This window comes from Leucoraja erinacea, chromosome 32, assembly GCF_028641065.1.
Source record: "Leucoraja erinacea ecotype New England chromosome 32, Leri_hhj_1, whole genome shotgun sequence".
NCBI classification, from domain to species: domain Eukaryota; kingdom Metazoa; phylum Chordata; class Chondrichthyes; order Rajiformes; family Rajidae; genus Leucoraja; species Leucoraja erinaceus.
The window spans coordinates 25,900,744-25,924,641 of record NC_073408.1 but is presented as its reverse complement, the minus strand read 5'-3'; the positions used below and the strand labels follow the sequence as shown (position 1 = coordinate 25,924,641).

Genomic DNA, 23,898 nt, shown 5'->3' with positions numbered 1-23,898 from the left:
AGCCTGCTGGGCATTGTTTTCCATGTGAGTTACGTAAACCCCCCCCCACCCCCGTGTAAATTGCATTCGGCCGGCCTCCCCTTTCTCTCTCCCTTCTCCCTTCACCCTCCCCCCCCTCCCGCTCCCCTCCCCCATCACCCACCCCTCCCCCCTCAGCCCCCCTCTCCACCTCCCTCCCCCTCTCTCTCCCCCCTCCCCCCTCCCCTTCCCCCCTCCCATTTTCCCCCTCCCCCTCTCTCCTCATCCCCCCCTGCCTCTCCTACCCCTCTCCTCTCCCTCTCTCCTCCCCTCCCCCCATCTCTCCCCCCCCCCCCTCTTTATTTGCCGTACTCTTTCTGCTTCTCGAGATAGGGCGGGGATGTGGTAAAAGGAGCCAATGAATAATATTTATATAATATCAAGGGGGTGGTTAGTGTGTGTGTGTGTGGGGGGAGGGGGGGCTTTGTTAGTGTGTGTTCCCCCTTCCCTCTCCCACCCCACCCCCTCCCCAACCGCGCGTTGAGGGGACGGGACCCAACTGGTCCCCCTTGGTCTAGGGTCTATTAAATATCATGATAATAACTGCTTCCTCTGGCAACTCGTTCCATGTGACAATAACCGTATAATTTATGTATATGAGCTGTATTCATTCTCGCACATGCTCAGTAAATCAGTCAGTGACCTTTGACCTTGGAAATAAATCATTCCTGCTCTTGATCCCAACACGAGTGTGTGGAGCCATCTTTCTCGGTCTAATATGTGCTAGTTTTACCTATATCATAAGCAGACACATATCAAAACATGGTGGCAGCGGTGCTAGCTGCATGCATGAGTAGAACGGTATGCAGGTCAGTGAGCACACAAAGACAAGACGCAGTGTGTAAATCAGTACTGTGGGGGTCGAGGGCTGAAACGACGTGCTGTGGAGGATTGCTTAAAGACCGCCGGCCTGCGGCCTACACCAACCTAAAGCCGCGGTCTCCGGTGAGGAAGAGCCGATCCTGGACTGACTCTGGACTCTGGTCCCGACCACGGGGGTAAATAACCATATATAACCATATAACAATTACAGCACGGAAACAGGCCATCTCGGCCCTACAAGTCCATGCCGAACAAAAAATGGAGGAGGACTGGCCAAATTTTGTGCCTTCCACCACAGTGATGAATGCTGTGGTGGATGTTTGAGTTAAATTTTTTTTATTGTGTATTGTGTGTTCTTTATCATTGTACCGCTGCTGACAAATTCATTTCACTTGCACTTTATGTGCAATGTGACGAATAAAACCGTATTGTATTGTATTGTATTGTACATAAGCTATTAAGAGCGAGGGGATATGCTGATATTTCAAAATGGCGCAGGCCAGTGTATCTTTCCATGTGGCTCCACCACCCAATCTAAAGCTCAAAGAGAACCGGGTGGAAGAGTGGAAAATGTTTAAACAAATATATGAAAATTATGCAGTGATAACAGATCTGGATAAGAAGGAGAAACTGTATCAAAAAGCAGTATTCCTACATACTGTTGGACTGGAAGGACTGCGAATCTTCAATACCCTGACGTTCGAAATGGTAGCAGATGAGACGGATGTGAAAGTCATCATCGACAAGATGTCTACCATCATCATAGGAGAGACGAATGAAACGTATGAAAGATTCATTTTCAATAAACGAGACCAGAAACCAGGGGAAAGCATTGAATCGTATGTTGCAGAAGTGAAGGAGCTTGTTAAAACATGCAACTTCTGTGATTGCCTCATTCGAGATTGCATCGTCATTGGTATTGCAGATCAGTCAACTAGGAAGACACTCCTTCAGCAGAGGAATCTGACTGCAGGGGACTGTAGACATATGTAGATCCTCGGAGGTAACAGCGGCAAGAATGCAGGTCATCGGCGAAGAGCCGACAATACACAAGGTGGAACGATACAAACCGAGGGAAAAGATGGTTGATTTTCCTTCACAGAGGAAGAATCAGGGACCAGCCAAGTGCAAGTTCTGTTTGAGGATGCACAAGCGTAGCAAGGAGGAATGCCCAGCTTATGGGAAGGACTCCAACAGATGCGGACGACAAAACCACTTTGCCTGCTGCTGCACAAGCAGAGGAAGGAGAGCATGCAGAAACGGGGTCTGCACAAGGTCGTAGAGACATCTGACACAACGTCCATTTCCGACACAGAGTCTGTGAGTTGCATTGAGATCAATGCAGATGGAAACAATTCCTCATCAGGCCTATTCGCTGAGATGCAGGTCGGCACAGAAGCCATCAAGTTTCAGATTGACTCTGGTGCCAGTGTTATGTAATTCCCAATGATCTTGATTGGATTCAATTTATTGTCATTGCACTTTTCAGTGCAACAAAATGGTTTAGCCTGCAGTCATAACATAGAATAAATAACAAACACTCAACATAGTTTAAGTTCCAAAGTCATTGTCTCTTCCCTCCTTGCTCTCCCTCTGCGCTGAGGCAATCCAAGCCTCCAATGTTGTGGCCCCGCCGGGTGATGGTAGGTAAGTCTCGCGGCTGAATCCGTGCTCCGCAAACGGGCCGGTTCAAACTCCGCGGCCCGGGGCGGTCGAAGCTGCCGTCCTCCAGTCCAGCGGACGCAGCTCTAGTTGCGGGAGCTCCGGAAAACAGAACTTGAGCTACCGATGATGTCGTCCACTGGCCCGCGGCAGAGCCTCCGAGGCTGCAAAGTCGGGTCGGACGTTGGGTCGCCCCGCAACCACAGCCCCGAAGTCGGCCAGCCTCGTTGGTAAGTCCTGGCTCTGCCTCCGCAGCCTCGAGGTTGGTCGCAGTTGGAGGCCGCCAGCTCCGCGGTAGGCCTCAGCGCAGACGTACACGGTGACGGGGGATACGGCAGGAAAGGTCGCATCCCCCCCCCCCGAAGGAAGAGTCAAAAAGCATGTTACACCCACCACCCCATACATACACAACTAAATAAACCGAAATAAACTGTAAAAACGGGACAAAAGAAAACAAAAAACAGAAAAGACAAACGGACTGCAGGCGAGCCGCAGCTGCAAGGCAGCGCCGCCACTTCCGGTCATTACATAAAGAGGACATTAGATGAGAGAAAATCATCTTAAAGATGTACAACGGATCCAACCTGCTGGCAGAAGATAGAACAAAAGTCATACTCCGGAACAAGACCTTCATTGTGGTAGAGGAAGGCTGGCTCACACCACTCCTGAGCGGCAAAGCTGCACAACAGATGAAACTCATCACGGCTCACTACGAGAATTTCAAGAGCCTGAATGCTGTCAGCGAGGCTGGCTCATTATTCAACAGCTACAATGATGTCTTTAGAAACATAGAAACATAGAAATTAGGTGCAGGAGTAGGCCATTCGGCCCTTCGAGCCTGCACCGCCATTCAATATGATCATGGCTGATCATCCAACTCAGTACCCGTACCTGCCTTCTCTCCATACCCCCTGATCCCCTTAGCCACAAGGGCCACATCTAACTCCCTCTTAAATATAGCCAATGAACTGGCCTCAACTACCCTCTGTGGCAGAGAGTTCCAAAGATTCACCACTCTCTGTGTGAAAAAAGTTCTTCTCATCTCGGTTTTAAAGGATTCCCCCCTTATCCTTAAGCTGTGACCCCTTGTCCTGGACTTCCCTAACATCGGGAACAATCTTCCTGCATCTAGCCTGTTCAACCCCTTAAGAATTTTGTAAGTTTCTATAAGATCCCCCCAATCTCCTAAATTCTAGAGAGTAAACCAAGTCTATCCAGTCTTTCTTCATAAGACAGTCCTGACATCCCAGGAATCAGTCTGGTGAACCGTCTCTGCACTCCCTCTATGGCAATAATGTCCTTCCTCAGATTTGGAGACAAAAACTGTACGCAATACTCCAGATGTGGTCTCACCAAGACCCTGTACAACTGCAGTAGAACTTCCCTGCTCCTATACTCAAATCCTTTTGCAATGAAAGCTAACATACCATTCGCTTTCTTTACTGCCTGCTGCACCTGCATGCCTACCTTCAATGACTGGTGTACCATGACACCCAGGTCTCGCTGCATCTCCCCCTTTCCCAATCGGCCACCATTTAGATAATAGTCTGCTTTCCCGTTTTTGCCACCAAAATGGATAACCTCACAACAAAAGACGACAAAAGACCGGGGCGACTACCAGGCAAGGTCAAGTTGGTAACGTAGACAGAGGGTGTGACCCCCATCACTGTGCTCTGCAAAGCCGGTACCTGTAGCCATGAAAGGGAAGGTCAAGAATGGTCCCATGAAGTTGGTCGAGCAGGACATCTTGACTAAAGTCGAAGAACCAACTGAGGGGTGTAGCAGGCTGATCGTTACGGAGAAAAAGGACAGCACAGAGTTGAGGTTCTGCATAGTTCCTAGATCCCTCAACAAATCCACAGACTACCAGTCATAGAGGATGTGCTCCCTGAGCTGTCCAAGGTGAAGATTTTCTCCAAATTCGTTCTGAATTCAGGATACCTCCACTGCGAACTAGATGAGGGGAGCAGTTTCCTAACAAGCATGAACACTCCTTTTGGGAGATATCGCTGGAAGAGGTTGCCCTTTGGACTGAAAGTAAGTGCAGAGATCTTCCAGAGGAAGCTGCAACAAGCACTAGAAGGATTAAAGGGAGTGGAATGTGTTGCAGATGACATCATCTTATTTGGAGTAGGGGGCACCAGAGAAGATGCAGAAAGAAATCACGATGCAAGACTGCAAGATCTTCTTCAGAGATGCAGAGACTAAGGCATCAAGCTGAACCTTAAGAAATCGGTAGTGAAAACTACGTATCACATTTCTAGGACATGTAGTTATTGACCGAGGCCTGAAACTGGATCCGAAGAAGATCCAGGCTATCCGAGAGATGCCCAAACCAGCCAATCCAACAGAAATCCAAAGATTACAAGGCAGTGCCAACTACTTGGCAAGATTCCTGCCAATGTTGTCGGACACATTTGAGCCTTTGACGAGATTGACCCACAAGGAAGCAGAGTGGGAATGGTCATCAGAACATGACATGGCAATGTCAAAGATTAAGGAGCTGTTTACAACGGCACCTATCCTGGCGTACTACACACCAGACGAACTGCTGACCATGCAATGGGATGCAAGCAAGGCAGGTCTAGGTGCAACACTTATGCAGATAGGACAACCACTGTCCTATGTGAGTCAAGCATTGATACCAACCGAGCAGAGATATGTTCAGATTGAGAAGTAGGCACTGGCAATAGTGTTTGCCCTCGAGTGCTTTCATCAGTACACTTTACAGTACATAGATTAAAAAGCATCTGCATAGAGCACCAAGACGTCTTCAGGGCATGATGATGAGGATGCTACACTATGACAACAAGATCAAATGGGTAAAGGGAAATGACATGCATCCAACAAGCATGAGCATATCTCCCGGACACCACAGGATCGACCAGATTCACTGATGTCAACGTAGTTGAGTCCTTGAGCATGGGAGAGGACAAGGTCAAACGCATCTAAGCCACAGCAGGGAAGACAAAACACTACAAACAGTTCAGAAAGTAATCCAAAATGGATGGCCAGAAGTCCAAGAGGCAGCACAACCGTACTTCAATGTCAGGGACGAGTTGAATGTGCAAGATGGCCTAGTATTCAGAGGAGAGTGAGTTGTACTCCCTATCACTTTACGCAAAGATAGGAAGGAGGCACTACACACCTCTCACCCAGGAGTGGAAAGATCCCTCAGAAGTGTTAGAGAGTGCATTTTCTGGCCCGGAATGAACTCTGATGTGTAGCAGTACATTTCAAATTGAAGCCTGCAGGACGTATGAACAACAGAATCGGAAAGAAACTCTGATGCCCTATGACATCCCAGACCGCCCATGGGAGAAAGTGGGAACCATATGTTTGAACTTGAGGAAAAGCATTATTTAATGACAGTTGACTATCTAATTTCTGGGAAATAGACAGACTGTCCGACCTGAGCAGCAGAACAATCATTGTGAAACTCAAGAACCACTTTGCAAGATACGGAATTCCCAGCACCATAGAAACATAGAAAATAGGTGCACGAGAAGGCCATTCGGCCCTTCGAGCCTGCACGGCCATTCAATATGATCATGGCTGATCATCCAACTCAGTATCCTGTACCTGCCTTCTTCCATACCCCCTGATCCCTTTAGCCACAAGGGCCACATCTAACTCCCTCTTAAATATAGCCAATGAACTGGCCTCAACTACCTTCTGTGGCAGAGAATTCCACAGCTTCACCACTCTCTGTGTAAAAAAATGATTTTCTCATCTCGGTCCTAAAAGACTTCCCCCTTATCCTTAAACTGTGACCCCTTGTTCTGGACTTCCACAACATCAGGAATAATCTTTCTGCATCTAGCCTGTCCAACCCCTTAAGAATTTTGTAAGTTTCTATAAGAGCCCCCCTCAATCTTCTAAATTCTAGCGTGTAGAAGCCGGTCTATCCAGTCTTTCTTCATATGAAAGTCCTGCCATCCCAGGAATCAGTCTGGTGAATCTTCTCTGTACTCCCTCTGTGGCAAGAGTGTATTTCCTCAGATTAGGAGACCAAAACTGTACGCAATACTCCAGGTGTGGTCTCACCAAGACCCTGTACAACTGCAGTAGAACCTCCCTGCTCCTATACTTAAATCCTTGGTAATATTTCCTTCGCTCCATAGATGCTGCTGCACCCGCTGAGTTTCTCCAGCATTTTGTGTACCTTCGATCTTCCAGCATCTGCAGTTCCTTCTTGAACTCCTTGGTAATATATTTTTATTGGAAGCAATTGTACAAAAAACAAAGTCACTTGACAATTCTACAACTCTATCACAGCTTCAATTTTAACATTTTACAAACAGAATATTAAATTGAGAAGAGAAGAACGAGAAGAGAAAAGAAAGAGAAAAAAGAAAAGGAGAGAGAGGAGGAGATATGTCCATCAACCCACCCATGCGCCCCCTCACCCAGCCCTATAATCAGTTTTGAGTTTGAGATATTGTATTGCCAAATCAATAAAAGGGTCCACCCATGCGCCCCCTGTCACCCGTAATCCCTATAAGGGAGTTTTTTTCCAAAATTTAGTTTTTTTTGTTCAACCATTTTGTAAAGTTGCTCAAGAAGCTATTCAATTAAATTTTGGGTCTGTCCCTAGTGGAGCTTTCAGGGTCCAATATTTTTAAAAATTGGTGGGCTTCTTGGATTGTCAATCAAGATAAAATCTAATTCTTTTTAGATGTAATGTAGCACTTGTCAACTTTCGGGCGTAATCCACAATCTTCACTGAAGGCTTTTGTCCCACCTGTTGTCCCATTTTTCCAAATGCCTTAAATAAATGATGGCGTGTTGTTTTGGAGGGCTATGATATTCTGTACCTTGTCTATCAAGGAATCGTGCATCTGCACCTGCGAGACCGTGAATGTTCTAACATGCATCAGTTATATTCCCAGTACTATAAAGTATTATTCTTCCATTGAACGAAAACACCATCTAGAGTAGAGGGATTATTTATAATGAAGAAGGAGAGACATGTCTCTCAATTTGAGACTGGACCAGCTGTTTTCAAATGTGAACAGTACTATGTATTATCGGATTATGCTCTTGCGTTGATTTTCATTGGCACACCTTTGGTCCTCATGTTGATAAACAGCAATTAAAGTTTCCAAAGGTAATGGAAAGACTGGAGGAAAGACTAGGTGCTGAGAGCTCTCTTATACCTGCATTAAACACACCTGAGCAATTACAAACACTCATGAAGCCATGTGTCCCAAACATTATGGTGCCCTGTATAATGGCAGTCTTTGTATAAACACAGCAGTAATTTCTACATGGTGAAACCAAAATGTATAAAAATGGCCTTTATTAAAATCTGACAATGTGCACTTTCACCACATGTGATATTTTCTATTACAAATCTTAAATTGTGGAGTACAGAGGCAAATAAATAAATGACGTGTCTGTCCAAAACATTATGGAGGGCACTGTGTGTGACTTCATCAAAAGCCATTCGAAAAAAGTGGTTCTTTTTCATTGCTGTTTTGCTTATGTATTATGCTTAGCTTCCCCATCTTTGTTCTTCAGCACCCAACAAGCTCTGTGCATAATAAATAAGGTCTGAAATACTTTATCTTCCGTATCTGCATTAAAGGAGCCTCGATCCTTTCAAATCTTCCTGAATCAGACTGACTTCCCCCTAACTTAAAATACAAGAAAATGGTGCAAAATGTCAAAAGAAAATTCAATCTGAAATGTTAATCTTGTTTATATTTCTCTCGATAGAGATTGTTTGCAGAATTTTGTATTCCTTTTTAAGATTTTAACATTGCGATTTTTTAAATTTAACTCCACCTCACCTTAATTCAGATGATATGTATGGATAGCTGGCGGCGCTGTCAGCGATGGCAGCCTCATAGAAACATAGAAAATAGGTGCAGGGGGAGGCCATTCGGCCCTTCAAGCCAGCACCGCCATTCATTGTGATCATGGCTGATCGTCCCCAACCAAAAACCCGTGCCTGCCTTCTCCCCATATCCCTTGATTCCACTAGCCCCTAGAGCTCCAACAGTGTGCCTGTCTTTTCGTCTTTTTTGTTATTTTTAGTTTTAAAAGTATGTGTTAATTTTCTCTGGTTTGTTTTATGTTGGGGGAGGGGAAACTTTTTTCAATCCCTTACCTTGCTGGAGATGCGATTGTTTTCCGACTTGTATCTCCATTCGCTCTGTGGCCTAACATCATGGAGCTGGCGGCCTCCCTCGAGACTGTCTTTGAGCCCCACCGCGGGGCCGTGGACTTACTATCGGAGCCTGCGACCACTTGCCTGGGATCGACGCTCCAACTGCGGCCTGCGGATTTCAACATCGAGGAGCTCGCAGTCTCGGGTAGAGACTGATGTCGGTAAACTCCAAAGTCGCAGGAGGTTCGACCAGCCCCGACCCTGGGTCAGAACGCCCAGCGCGGGGAAGCTGAGATTCCCCCCCCCCGATGCAGAAGCTTGATCACCCCGACGCGGAGGACTCGACTGCTGGCTGCGGGAGCCAAGATCGCCCCGACTACGGAGGCTTTGAGTGCACCGAAGAGAACAAAGAAGGGGCGGTGTCGTATTGTAGTCGAGTGGTGGCTCCATCGAGTGTGGCAGCCTGGTCAGCAGCTGTCTGTCCTTTCACCCTTTTTGTTATCTTTAGTCTATTAAAAGTTTGTCTTTGGAGGTCTTTTAGTCTTTTGTGTTGGGGGAAGGGAAGGGGGAAACCGTTTCCCAGTCACTACCTGGTCGAAGTTGCGTCTTTTCTCCGAGCCACATCTTTATCCTACCAACTGGATTGACGCGGCTTTTCCTGCCAGAGTCCGGCCAGAGCTTCAGTAGCGGCGCAGCACTGAATTCCATTGCGGAGCAGGCAATACCTTACTGGGGATCGCTGTGTTGGAGCTCCAGAGGGCCTGCTGACTTTAACACCGTGGAGCTGTGGTCTGCGGAGCTTCCAACCGCGGGCGGCGCTCACTTTAACATCGCAGAGGCCTGGGATCTTTCGCCGAGGATCGCCACGTTGGAGCTCCGCCCAGCTCGGCCTGTGGACTTCGAAAGGCGCGGTCTGCGGCAAGATGTGGCCGATTCGGAACTTCAAGCCGCTGAGAATGTTCTTCCGTTCCAATGAGGAAATATATAATAAAATTGCTCAAATGATAAGTTGTTCAGGAACTTGTATTAAGTGACAAGAGAAAAGCTTGGAGTTGGGGCTTTCGGAGATACATGCCTCCACAAAGAAATAAAGAACAAAGAGCGCACACAGGAGAACAGATGGCTTATCATAACATGGAAATGTTGATCTGAATAGGCATACAGGTGCACAACCTTTTATCCGAAAGCCTTGGGACCAGACACTTGTCAGATTTCGGACATTTTCGGATTTCCAAATGGAAGATTTTTAGCGTAGATTAGGTAGGTAGCGGGGCGGCTTGAAAAGTCTGGAGCGGCTGCCTCCTCCCCAGAGACCGGGGAATCATTGTAAATCATTGAATAAATGTTAGTCAGTTAGTTTGGAGGGATTTTATGTGGTGGGTGGGTGAAGGGGAAAACTTTAATTCTTAGTCCCCTACCTGGTCGGCGACTCCCAACATCGCGGAGCTGGGGGCTCTGTCCGGCCGCGGGCGGCGCCGGTTGGAGCTCCGATCCCGGCAACTCGACCCCTGGCTGCGAGGCGCTCCAAATCCAGCGCCGCCCGCGGTCGGACGCCCCCAACCCCAGCTCCGCGAACGTTGGGAGAAGGCGGCCTCCGCGCCCTGGAGCTTACCGCACAGCGACCCGGTAAGGCATTGCCCGCTTCCCGCCGGTATCCCAGCGCTGCGACGTCGCCGACTCCCAACATTTGCGGAGCTGGGGTGGGGGGCGTCCGGCCGCGGGCCGCGCTGGATTTGGAGCGTCTCGCAGCCAGGGGTAGAGTTGCCGGGGTCAGAGCTACAACCGGCGCCGCCCGCAGCCCCACCTGCCACAGCGCTGCGGAGCTTACTGCACGGCGACCCGGTAAGGCATTGACCGCTCCCCGTCTCTCCGACCAGGTAGGGGACTAAGAATTAAAGTTTACCCCTTCAACCCCCCCTTCACATAAAAGCCCTCCAAACTAACTGACTAACATTTAAGCAATGATTTACAGATGTTTAAGTGTCTCCCCGGTCTCCAGGGAGGAGGCAGCCGCTACAGTAGTACAGACCTGGGTTGACCGTGGGTCGTTTCGGGTCAAGTTTGGCGCCAAACGCGAGCTTTGGTGTGCAGACGACATCCTGGAAAAAATGGCCGGTTTTCGGAGTTTTTCCGTTTCCGGAACACCGGATAAAAGGTTGTGCACCTGTATCTTTATTTATTGCTTTGAAGCAATAATCATGCTGTGAGAAGTTGTAGTTGGTTTAGGTTGCTGTTTATAATGGAGGTTGTAAATGGGATCTTTTTCCATGACATGGGCACCATCCTTCTTCTTTTGTGACACATCTCAGAGTTTGGCTGTGTCATTAAGGCGATTTATGGTAGAGGATTGTAGGCACCAAGGGTAGATACTAGTCTGTGAGATGGTTTGTGCTGTTTAAGTGTATTTATGTTGGGATAAGAGATAAGGCATAGGTGATGGTTGTGTGACCTTTGCAAAAGGATTTCTTATGTTATAGAAGACTGAGAATGTAACTGTTTTGATCTAAGCCAAACGATTGGGGTTTGCATATTGTGATCTTCAAATTGCTGTGTGGAATGCTATTGATAAGAGGTTGTAAAGAGGTCTTACATTCCTTTTCTCCAGAGATAGAAGATGGAGGTTGTAATACAAAATGAAATTAGACCCGAGCTTGGGAAGAAGCAATCAAGTGTGACAATTAATGGCCTTTATGTGTCTGTAGTTGGGAATTGTGTGATTAGAACTTTGTCTTTACCACTTTGTAAAAATGGGGCAAAACTCATCTTTAATCTTTGTAATCCATAAGTAACTGTATTTTAACTAAGTGGTTGTAAGGAAATTAATTGTGAAGTGTATTGTGTTTAATTACGATTGTAAGTATTAGACTTTGTTTAAATCGGAAATTTTAGAAATAACTTTCTTTCCCAAATGTGAAAATATGTTTTGTATGCATGTGTTGTGTGATTGCTATATTATGTGTATATTCTGAAAAGTATTCTGTGAGAATTAGTTTTATATCTGTGGTTTTACTTTATTGAAATAAAATGATTTTGAGCAAAGAGGTTGAAGAAACCACAGAGGGGAAGTAGGTTGTAAAGGGGCTGGAAAAGGGAAAATCACGTGACTATATGTGTTGTCAATCAATGGAAAGGATTTAGTTGATTGGTTAATGCAAATAAGTTAAATGTATGGTAAACCATAATGATTGGTTAATAGTTTGCTACTCCTTTTGTACTATCCTTGTCTTTTACCTATATAATGTGTTACATTTATGCCAAAGTAGTAGTTCTTTCAACCTGCTCCAGAGTTTCTAACTCTGTGTTGGAAGGTTTAAAGAATTATCCAGCGCTGTAAGAATAAAGAATTGATTTTAGCAGCAATGGTTTGAATCAAGTTTTCTTGAATTAGACTGGCAAAAGAACTCATTTTAACACCTACGTCTTGGTTCTTGGTTTCTTGGTCCTGCAAAATATTCCAAATGGAATTTAAACTGGAGGTGGAGTTCCATCATCCCGGCGGGAGGGCCTGAAACATATGGCCACCGTTGCGGCGACTGTGGAGGCCTCAATAGGCCCTGACAACGGGTGAATAAGAGGAAGATGTCTGAACTTTATTGCCTTCCCTCACAGTGGGAAACGTTGATTCCGTTGTGGGGGATGTTCATGGTAAATTCTGTCGTGTTGTGTTCATTTTATTTTATTTGAGCTGCATGGTAACTCATATTCCACTGCACCAATTGGTGTATGTGACAATAAATGTAACTTGAACTTGAGATTGAACTTTTTTGCCTTCCATCACAGTGAGGAACGTGGGGGAGTCGCTGTGGTGGATGTTCACGTTAAATATTTATTTGGGTGTCTTGTTGCTCTTTATTGGTATGATGACTGTATGACCAATCAAATTCCTCGTATGTTGCAAAACAGACTTGGCTAATAAAGTACTATTATGATTATAATTATGATAGCTTTGTATCAGAAACTCTTTTTGTCTCCAAGAATTTGGTGTGAATCCATAGAAACATTTACAGTTGTTTATATTTCATCATATTGGACATGGATTCCTTTGTTCTGATCAGTGCACAATATGTTTTGCAATTGAGGGCAATCTTCAAAACTGATCTTCAGTTATTGCCGAGAATGATATTTCATATTTTCAGATGACTGAATTTTTTTTTTTAATGGTGAAAAGAATAAATCACGCTTCTTACTTGCTCTGACAATGTTTTTTTTAAATATCCAGGTAACAGTTCTTCTACCTGCAAACCAGAATGTCCCTGGTGCTAATTTGGCCGTCCTTGGCAGTGTGACTGAGACTCAGCAGCCAATACCAGTGGAAAACGATTCTCAGGTAAATAAACCTTCACTTCAGCAGGTTCAATACTTGTCAGACCACATTACCGACATCTGGAGGGCCTGTTCCAAGTGCAGTAGTATCCGCTGCAAAGAGTGCAGCAGAATAAGTAGTTAAGGCATTATGTAGAGTACTGTATTAGATTGAGATATGTGCAAGAGGAATAACTGTTCCATTGGGAGTGAAGATAAGCAAGGTGCTGGTGGAGGGAGATTCATCAAGCTAGAGAGCAGGAAGTAGAGCCGGAAAATGATGAGAGCAAGAATAATCAAATAATGTCAGGAAGGGATAGATTGTACAAACAGATGGTCAAGTAGGGTTCAAGCCTGGAGAAGATGCCCATAACCCAAATGGTTCCCTTGCACAAAATAAAACTACTTAGATGTTGAAGGAAAGTCAAAGGTAAAATAAAGGTTCGATCTAAATGTACAAAACATTCCTAAAAAGGTGGATTAAAAAATCAGCACAAATAGGTGTAATTAAACACAATGCGATTACAATGTAAATTCCTGGATGATGCACGAGATGGTTTATGGACTATTAGGTGAGCAGTGAACTTGTGGTGAAAAAATGAAGTATGTGCCAGGAACTAATGATGAGGCTGTCGTGAATATAAATAGTGAAGTGAGAGACAAATGGGCCTGTCCCACTTAGGCGACTACCGCAAAATTTTCAACGTGTTAGGCTACAATTTTTGCTGTCGTAGTTTGACGTAGGTGTTGGCGTAGGTTGTCGTAGGTGCTGTCGTAGGTGAATTCCATTAAAACTAGTCCCTGATAGTCACGTAAAGAGTCGCCTAAGTGGGACAGGCCCTTTACAAAGGAAAGGAGGAAAGAGCAGAGAGTGTTCAGATCTGGGGACGGTGTTACAGGAATGATGTTATCAAGCTGGAAATTGTGCAGGGAAGGTTTACGAGGATGTTGCTAGGACTAAAGAGGTTGAGTAGGCTGGGACTCAATCCTTGGAGCGCAAGAAGATGAGGGGTGATCTTATAGAGGTGTATAAGATCATAAAAGGAATAGATCAGGTAGATGCACAAAGTCTCTTGCCCAGAGTAGGCGAATCGGGGACTAGAGGACATAGGTTTAAGGTGAAGGGGAAAAGATTTAATAGGAATATTCAGATGGGACTAATTGAGGTATGTAAACTTGTGATGGGTATGGAAAGGGCAGCTTACAGGAAATGTTTCACCATATCAGAGGACGATAAAACTAGGGGATTTAGGGTGAGGGGAGAGAGATGTCGGGGAATTTTCTTCACCGAGAGGGTGGTGAGTCTCTGGAGTTGGGAGCTGGCTCATTGAGTGTTGGGAACTGTCTCATTGACACCATTGTGTCTCGACAAACACTTGAATCACATGGGCACAGAGGTCCATGTACCAAGTGCTGGAAGATACGATGAATAGAGAAAAATGTCCACTGGTCAGTTTGCCCGATTGGCCGAATGCCCAGTTTCTATGCTGTATGACTCTGTGATTCTATGCTCCTATTTTCTGTTTCTCTTTAAACTACAGCTGAATGAAGAAGCTTACAGGACATTTAGTTGATTGCATCTGTTTTGTTCCTTAGTCACATTTGACCACCCCAAATAATGGTACTCCTCATCTGACTGAGGTCAGCAACTCTGTGCAGCAAATACCGGATGCACTGGACACAACAGAACCTGACCTGGATACAGATGAGGACGAGGATGATGATGATGAGGAGGAGGAGGAAGAGGAGGAAGAGGAGGAGGAGGAGGAGGAAGAGGAGGAGGATGTGGACTCATCTGATCTCGACGATTGGGAGCCGGGTCCTCTGAGGCCCTTTAACCCGTGTGATTTGTGTAAGTGGAACTGTAGTCAAACATTGATAGGGTGATACAGCACATAAATGGGTCCTTCAGCCCTCTGTGTCTGTTCTATCAATTAATCCTATATTAATTAATACTCTCTCCTCAACAACACCCCCATATTCTATCACTCATCTACTCTTCAGGGGCCATTCACAGTAGCATATTAACCTACCAGTCTGCGCACCTTTTAGGATGTGGGAAAAGACCCATGTGGACACAGGGTGAACATGCTAAGTCCATGCAATAGCGCCTGAGGTCAGGATTCAACCCTGGTCTCTGACGCTGTGGGTCAGTGACTCGACTCGCTGCTGCTGCCCTCCAGAAGTGGAAGGAATTCACTCATCACTTTCTATGTCTTTCTGTTTTGAGGCGGTTCTTACTGTTTATTGATGAAGAGCGATTGATGTAGCACCAATGCCTGTTATTTTCTGCATGAAACAATGCAGAAGGAACTCAGAGATAGACATCATCAGGAGTCTGAGGAAGGGTCCCGACCCGAAAAATCACCTTTCCCTTTTCTCCAGAGATGTTGCCTGACCTACTGAGTTATTCCAGCACTTTGTGTCTGTATTTGGTATAAATCAGCATCTACAGTTCTTTGTTTCTACATTTGAAGACAATAAACAATAGGTGCAGGTGTAGGCCGTTCGGCCCTTCGAGCCAGCACCGCCATTCAATATGATCATGGCTGATCATCCACAATCAGTACCCCCTTCTTGCCTTCTCACCATATCCCCTGGCTCCATTATCTTTAAGAGCTCTATCTAACTGTATCTTGAAAGCATCCAGAGTATTGGCCTCCACTGCCTTCTGAGGCAGAGAATTCCACAGATTCACAATCCTCTGTGTGAAACCCTCTGCATGTCCAAACCCTTAACAATCTTATGTTTCAATAAGATCCCCTTCATCCTTCTAAATTCCAGAGTATACAAGCCCAGCCACTCCATTCTATCAACATATGACAGTCCCATCATCACGGGAATTAACCATGTGAACCTACGCTGCAGTCCCTGAATTGCAAGAATGTCCTTCCTCAAATTTGGAGACCAAATCTGCACACAATATTCCAGGTGTGGTCTCACTAGGGCCCTGCACAACTGCAGAAGGACCTAAAATTTGCTCCTATACTCAACTCCTCGTGTTATGAAGGCCAACATGCCATTTGCTTTCTTCACTGCCTGCTGTACCTGCATGCTTACTTTCATTGACCCCCAGATCTCGTTGTACTAGAGGAAATGGGCAGATGAGGTTTTGAGCTGGGGTCCTTCTCCAGACTGAGTCTCTGTTAATTTCTGTTGTACTTTATTTCAGGGTGTGAGGATTGCAATATGGCACATCCAGGTGCGTGCCCCAAACACGGTGCTCTGCACTGCATTCCCAACCGGCCTGTGCTGAGCAGGGCCAGGGCCAGCCTGCCGCTCATTCTCTACATCAATCGGTTCGCCGGTGGAATCTTTTCCAAGCGGCGCATTCCAAAACGCACACAGTTCGGTCCTGTTGAAGGACCATTCGTTAAGCAGTCTGAGCTCAGTGATGATTATATTCATTTAAAGGTAAGTCTTTTAACTTGATTGCAACTTGCAAATTATCCTTTGCTGTTTTAGTTTTACAGATAGGCCCTTCGGCCCACCAAGTCCATGCCGACCAGCACTATCCCACACACAAAGGACACTTTACAATTTTTATTTTTACCGAAGCCAATGGACCTACAAACCTGTATGTCTTAGGAGTGTGGGAGGAAACCGGAGCACCCGGGGAAAACCCACGTGGTCAAGGGGTGAATGTACTAACTCTGTACAGATAGCACTCGTAGCCAGGATAGAAACACGAGTCTCTGGGTCTCAGCAACTCTATCGCTGCGCCACCGTGCCGCCCATTGCTGTCTTTTACTTTAAATTTGCAAAGCAGAGTTTGAACAAATTACTAAAGAGTTTTGTCTTGTTCAAATACGAAGGTATGAAATATTTCAGTTTGGTATTTCATTGAGAAGGTTTAACACACAGAGACTTATTGGTTAAGCATTTGCTGATACACCTGAGATATCGTCAAACAATACACACCTGACCATATTTTTGCCATTCAGAGTGCACATCCCTATCTGTGTGTCAGTACTTCAGGTATATCCCATGACTAAGTGTGCTATTTTCCACTTCCCTCAGTGATTTATTATTTTCCTGAGCTGGGATTATGAAATGTAATAATAACAGTTGAGGGTCAAGTCCACTGGTGAAACTCTACAGCATTTCCCACTTTGCTGAGAGTGGTCTGAAATGATCTAATTCTGCCCTGGATTTTGACATCCTGACAAAATTTATGAGGGAATTCCATACCTGACACTCACCTGACATAGATTTGAATCAAGTGACCAACTCATGGTGATATAATCATGTTTGCTGAGCTGGTTCTTGCTAGATCTATGTGATTCAGTGGGAACTATTTCATCTACATGTACCCTATCCTGAGGTCTTCAATGCACAGTTTGTACTTTGTGCAGTTGGCGTCAGGGTATGTTTATTTTAGTGATATGGCATGTTAACAGGACCTTCAGTCCATGGTGACCACCTATCACCCTTTCACACTAGTTCTATGTAATCCCACTTTTGCATCCACTCCCTGCACACTTGGTGCAATTTACACAGGCTAATTAGTCCACAAACCCACATGCCTTTGGGATGTAGGCAGAAAGCGGAGCACCTGGTAAAAACCCATGTGGTCACAGAGAGAATATGCAAACTCCACATCGGCAGCACCGGAGGTCAGGAACGGACCTGGACCTATGGCGCTGTGAGGCAGCTGTGCCAATGAGCCTCCCAGGATCAGTGTTATAGTGAACATTTGAGCTTTTCTGACACTGTTTGGGGTGCAAGGAATTCTGTGCAGCAGTGCTCGCCCCAACAAAACCTTGCCTGTTTATCCATCTGGAGAATTGCAAGGGCTGGTGAGCTTTGCCTTTACACAGCAATTTAGGACACAGTGATAAAGTGGTCATTCGTCAGTGTTGATATGGAGGGGAGCTTCTGCAGTATAATAACTTCAGAATGTGCATGAAACATTTTGAAATGGTGTGAGGTGCTACATTAATGTTTTTTTTCTTTTAACAGATTGCTATGGGAGTTGTAAGGGAGGGTTTGAAAGAAGGAGAGAAATCTGGGGATTTATGGTTTGATCTGTCTGATGAGAACTTGTGCAACTGGATGATGTTTGTACGACAAGCTCAGAACCACTTGGAGCAGAACCTGGTGGTGTACCAGTACGGCAAGAACCTCTATTTTACCACCATCAAGCATATCGAGCCAAAACAGGAACTCAAGGTAAAAGAGAACATGGGTGGGTGCTGGATGATGTCACTGGTGCAAATAGTGGTCTGTTCAAATTATTCTCTTATTTAAAGTAAAAAAAGATGCTGAATAGATCCGATATTATTTTGGAAAAAACAACAGTTAAAGTTCAGATTGGCGACTTTTAATCTGAACTGGGAAAAACTGACAATGCAGCTTAAAACTGCAGAGAAAGGGGCCTCCGGTGTAAAGAAGAAAATAATGTTATCGGATGAAGCCACATGATACAGATGTCAGGGTGCCAGTGAGCAGTGCCAGTGACAGCAGTGTCAGTGTTGGATATGCCAGTGACAGCAGTGCCAGTGACAGCAGTACTTGTTACAGTGGTGCCAGTGACAGTAGTGCCAGTGACAGTAGTGCCGGTTACAGTGGTGCCAGTGACAGTAGTGCCGGTTACAGTGGTGCCAGTGACAGCAGTGCCAGTGACAGTAGTGCCAGTGACAGTGGTGCCAGTGACAGTGGTGCCAGTGACAGTAGTGCCAGTGACAGTGGTGCCAGTGACAGTGGTGCCAGTGACAGTAGTGCCGGTTACAGTGGTGCCAGTGACAGCAGTGCTGGTTACAGTGGTGCCAGTGACAGCAGTGCTGGTTACAGTGGTGCCAGTGACAGCAGTGCTGGTTACAGTGGTGCCAGTGACAGCAGTGCTGGTTACAGTAGTGCCAGTGACAGTAGTGCCGGTTACAGTGGTGCCAGTGACAGCAGTGCCAGTTACAGTGGTGCCAGTTACAGTGGTGCCAGTGACAGTGGTGCCAGTGACAGTAGTGCCGGTTACAGTGGTGCCAGTGACAGTAGTGCCGGTTACAGTGGTGCCAGTGACAGCAGTGCTGGTTACAGTGGTGCCAGTGACAGCAGTGCTGGTTACAGTGGTGCCAGTGACAGCAGTGCCGGTTACAGTGGTGCCAGTGACAGCAGTGCCGGTTACAGTGGTGCCAGTTACAGTGGTGCCGGTTACAGTGGTGCCGGTTACAGTGGTGCCGGTTACAGTGGTGCCGGTTACAGTGGTGCCAGTTACAGTGGTACCGGTTACAGTGGTGCCGGTTACAGTGGTGCCGGTTACAGTGGTGCCGGTTACAGTGGTGCCAGTGACAGCAGTGCCGGTTACAGTGGTGCCAGTGACAGCAGTGCTGGTTACAGTGGTGCCAGTGACAGCAGTGCTGGTTACAGTGGTGCCAGTGACAGCAGTGCCAGTGACAGTGGTGCCAGTGACAGTGGTAGTGGTGCAGTGACAGTGGTGCCGGTTACAGTGGTGCCGGTTACAGTGGTGCCGGTTACAGTGGTGCCAGTGACAGCAGTGCCGGTTACAGTGGTGCCAGTTACAGTGGTGCCAGTGACAGCAGTGCCGGTTACAGTGGTGCCAGTTACAGTGGTGCCAGTTACAGTGGTGCCAGTTACAGTGGTGCCAGTTACAGTGGTGCCGGTTACAGTGGTGCCGGTGACAGTGGTGCCAGTGACAGTGGTGCCAGTGACAGTAGTGCCGGTTACAGTGGTGCCAGTGACAGCAGTGCCAGTGACAGCAGTGCCGGTTACATAGAAACATAGAAATTAGGTGCAGGAGCAGTGCCGGTTACAGTGGTGCCAGTGGCAGCAGTGCCAGTGACAGCAGTGCCAGTGACAGCAGTGCCAGTGACAGTAGTGCCAGTGACAGCAGTGCCAGTGTTGGTGGTGCCAGTGTGTTATCAGGAGGAAACAAACAACATCTAAAATACCAGAGGAAGAGATGGGGGAAAGAAAAATGAATGCTGAAAGTATGAGATAAAAGACTGAATACATGATTATCTGAAGTAGTCGTCGTTGTTGAGGCCTGCATGCTGTGCTGTGGCACTTTGGGAGATGAAGTGCCCTCTCCTTCAGCTTACGTTGAACTCTGGAGCAGTTAGAAAGTTGGATTGCACACGGGAAGTAGGGCAAGTGTTGATGTGGTTCAAGCAGCTGTGCGGGTCTGTTGGATTGTGGTGAGCTCTGGTCACTCAGCATCTCTGTGATGGAGGAGAGGTAGACCCCAGAGAGACCTGTGCTCTGTTTGTATTTCTGTCCTGAAATGACACCTAATTACCACCTTATTGAATGCCATTTGTGAATTTTTCAACACAAGCACGTATGGTCTTGGTGATGCAAACTCTGTAACAGAACTGGGAATTAACATTCAGGAGTGGCTAACTAACAGAAAGCAGAGTCCGGATACTCTCTGGAATTAGTGGGAAGCCACAGGCAGTGCATGGTCAATATTCATTACTTAGATGAAAGCACCGAGTTTGTTGGAGCCAAATCTGCTGCTGAAAGATGCGATGTTTCAAATAAGAGGGCATAGGTTGAAGGTACGGTGTGGGAGGGTGCAGTGATCTGGAAACCACTGCCTGAGAAGGTGATTGAGACGGGTTCTCTCACATCATAGATGGGCACCTGAACTGCCAAGGCCCATGTGCTGGTCAGTTGGATTAACCTTGATAGGATGTAGTGGCCCGAAGGGTCTGTTTCTATGCTATGTTACTCCATGACTTTACAAAGGGGAGCATTTTGTGAAAAGGACACATATTCTTGAGGGGACATTAGTAGAGTGGCATGTGCTGGTGGAGGCTGTGACCCTGCTGGGAAGTGTGTGGGATTGGCAGAGATTTCTTGTTGCACCCATCATGTCAGCTCGGGTATGAGTGACGGTCACTCTGCTCACATAGACTTTAGCAGAGCCAATACTTGCAGGACAAGTGGACTGGAGTTAGGCCAAGTGAAAATTAGTGACTGTGGAATCCAGGAATTTAAAGGAGAAAACAGTTTGAGAATTTAATCCAAAAACACAACATGCGGTAAACGCTCAGCAGGTCAAGCATCATCTGTGAACGAGAAACCAAATTACATTTCAGATTAAAATACCCTTGTTGGTTCTGACCTGCTGAGTGTTTCCAGCATTTTCCATTTTTGTTTCACATTTCCAGCATCTGCAAATCTGATATTTTTCATCCTACATATTTCAGTGTAATTTGGTAACAACAGTTTATTGGCTGTGAGAAAGGGACTTATTTGAAACTCCCTAGGTCATAAAGGCTATGAGGAGAGAGCCCGTTTCTCTGAGCATTGCTCTGTGTATATTGCAGGTATGGTATGCAGCATCGTATGCAGACTTTGTGGAGCAGAAGATCCACGATATATCAGAAGAGGAACGGAAAGGTGAGTGACAGCTTTGGCGGCAAGTGTAGGTTGAGAAGCCGTTGCGTTGTGCACATAGTGACTATAGGGGTAAATATTGGATGTGACCTGAAGAGGTGCCTCTGCTTGTTGTATGGAATTGTATGAGGCAGACTGGACTTGAGCATAATGTCTGAGCTTAGTGTTAGACCAGCAGCGTAATCAAGGACAAGTCGCACCCTGGCCATTCCCTCTTTTCCCCTCTCCCATCGGGCAAAAGGCATAGAAGTATGAAAACGCACAGCTCCAGATTTGGGGACAGTTTCTTCCCAGCTTTTATCAGGTAACTGAACCATCCTACCACAACCAGAGAGTGTTCCTGAGCTACTATCTACAGTACCTCATTGGAGACCCTCACATTTTCTTTGATCGGATTTTACTGGTTTTATCTTGCACTAAACATTATTTGCGTTCTTCCCTTTATCATGTATCTGTACACTGGACGGCTCGATTGTAATCATGATTGTCTTTCTGCTGACTGGTTAGCATGCAACAAAATCACGTGACAATAAACTCAACTCAAAGTCAAAGACAAAGTAGCCTTTATTGTCATTAAGACCTTGCGGTCTGAATGAAATGTTGTTGCCTTACAGTCCTACATATAGTAAAAATGGCAAAAACACACAATAACACAAATTAATATCCACCACAGTGAGTTCACCAGTCACCTCCTAACTGTGATGGAAGGCAAACGTCATAAGTCTTTGTCTCTTCCCTTCTTATTCTCCCTCTGCGCCGAGGCGATCTAGGCTTCGGATGTTGTGACCCCACCGGGTGATGGGAAGTAATGTCAGTCCCGCGGTTGAATCCGAGCTCCGCCAACGGGCCGGTTTAACTCCGCGGCCCGGGGTGGACGAAGCCGCCGAAGCTGCGGCCCTCCTGTCCAGCGGACGCAGCTGTTGTCGCGGGAGCTCCGGAGTACAGGTCACCAACCTGTGACCTGCAAGCTCCCGAAGATGTCGTCCACTGGGCCCCGCGGCCGAGTCCACCGGGCCCGCGGCCGATCCTCCGAGGTCGGGTCGCCGCTGCCGCCGGAACACTGACCCAGCTCCGAGGTCGGGTCGCCGCTGCCGCCGGAACACTGACCCAGCTCCGAGGTCGGGTCGCCGCTGCCGCCGGAACACTGACCCAGCTCCGAGGTCGGGTCGCCGCTGCCGCCGGAACACTGACCCAGCTCCGAGGTCGGGTCGCCGCTGCCGCCGGAACACTGACCCAGCTCCGAGGTCGGGTCGCCGCTGCCGCCGGAACACTGCCCCAGCTCCGAGGTCGTGTCGCCGCAGCCGCTGCCGCCAGCTCCGCTATTAGGCCTCGGCGCAGGCGGAGACGGGGGATACGACAAGAGGTCGCATCCCCTGAAGGAAGAGACCAAAAACATGTTTCTCCACCCACCCACACACATACACAACCTAATAAACCAAAAATGAACTAAAACGGGACAAAAGAACAACACAAAAAAATAAAAAAATAAAGGGACTGCAGCGCCGCCATCTTTAAAAAAAATGTTTAAAAAATTGTACAAACTGATGTGTAGAATAGCATACTGCTGCTTCGATGTAACTGCTGACATTAGACAGAACATCGTGAACATGTGATTTGACTGAGGATTTATTGCTTCTATACCCACTTCACACAGAAGTGGGGAAGAAACAAAGACTGAGAAATAATGAACACTTCTTTTGCATTATCTGTGGTGCTGGAGAAGCCAGGAAGTCAGTTTTTCTTAGTTTGTGATAAATCTAGTTTTTCTGATGGAAGAGAAATGTGAGCATCAGACATGCCCTTGTTTGTTTTTCTCAACATTATGCAAACGTTAAGAGCTTGTTTCACTTTGATTAACATGAGAGAAAAGAATGACGGTGAGTAGGGTAAAAATGGATTTTCAAAAATCACACACCAAGGTTGTGCATAAGAGGGAGAACTGGAAACAGAAGGGAAGGGGTAAAATCAAGGTAAACTCGATGATGTCCGATTCATTACATGCTAATCGAAGAATCAAGTGTTGGAATCTGCCAACAATGTAAAATTGTGCAGTGAGATGAATTGTGAATTTGGATTTTATCGAACATAGAACAGTACAATACTGGAACAGGTCCTTTGGTCCACAATGTGTGCCAAACGTGATGCCAAGACCTAATCTTATCTGCACATCATTTTATTTTAGCTTATTATTGTTATGTCTACTGAGGCACAGTGAAAAGCTTTAGTTTGCGTGCTATCCAGTCAAAGAACACCACGCTGATCTCACTATCCTCCTTGTTCTTTTCCTTAGTGAAAGCAGATACAAAGTGTTTGTTTAGTACCTTACCTTCATCTGCAGATTCCAAGTACAAATCCCCTCCTGTATCCTTGATTGGTCCTACCTTCTTTCTGGTTGCCCTCTTATTTTTGTTATAGGTATAAAAAACTTTGGGATTTTCCTAATAGATAATAGACAATATAGGAGTAGGTCATTTGGCCCTTCGAGCCAGCACCGCCATTCAATGTGATCATGGCTGATCATCCCCAATCCCGGCCTTCTCCCCATATCCCCTGACTCTGCTATTTTTAAGAGCCCTATCTAGATCTATCTTGGAAAGTATCCAGAGTACCTGCCTCCACCG

General features: G+C 46.4%; 1 protein-coding gene across 2 annotated transcripts in view; it reads left to right on the top strand.

The window, feature by feature from the left end:
* prdm10 (PR domain containing 10) overlaps nucleotides 1-23,898 on the top strand; it is a 191,295-nt gene that overhangs the window by 57,617 nt on the left and 109,780 nt on the right. For both annotated transcript variants that reach the window (XM_055660937.1, XM_055660936.1), the window contains exons 5-9: nucleotides 12,837-12,944; nucleotides 14,516-14,771; nucleotides 16,092-16,333; nucleotides 17,882-18,091; nucleotides 21,208-21,280. In XM_055660937.1, coding sequence (XP_055516912.1) covers nucleotides 12,837-12,944; nucleotides 14,516-14,771; nucleotides 16,092-16,333; nucleotides 17,882-18,091; nucleotides 21,208-21,280 — 889 coding nt within the window. The remainder of the gene's footprint in view (nucleotides 1-12,836; nucleotides 12,945-14,515; nucleotides 14,772-16,091; nucleotides 16,334-17,881; nucleotides 18,092-21,207; nucleotides 21,281-23,898) is intronic.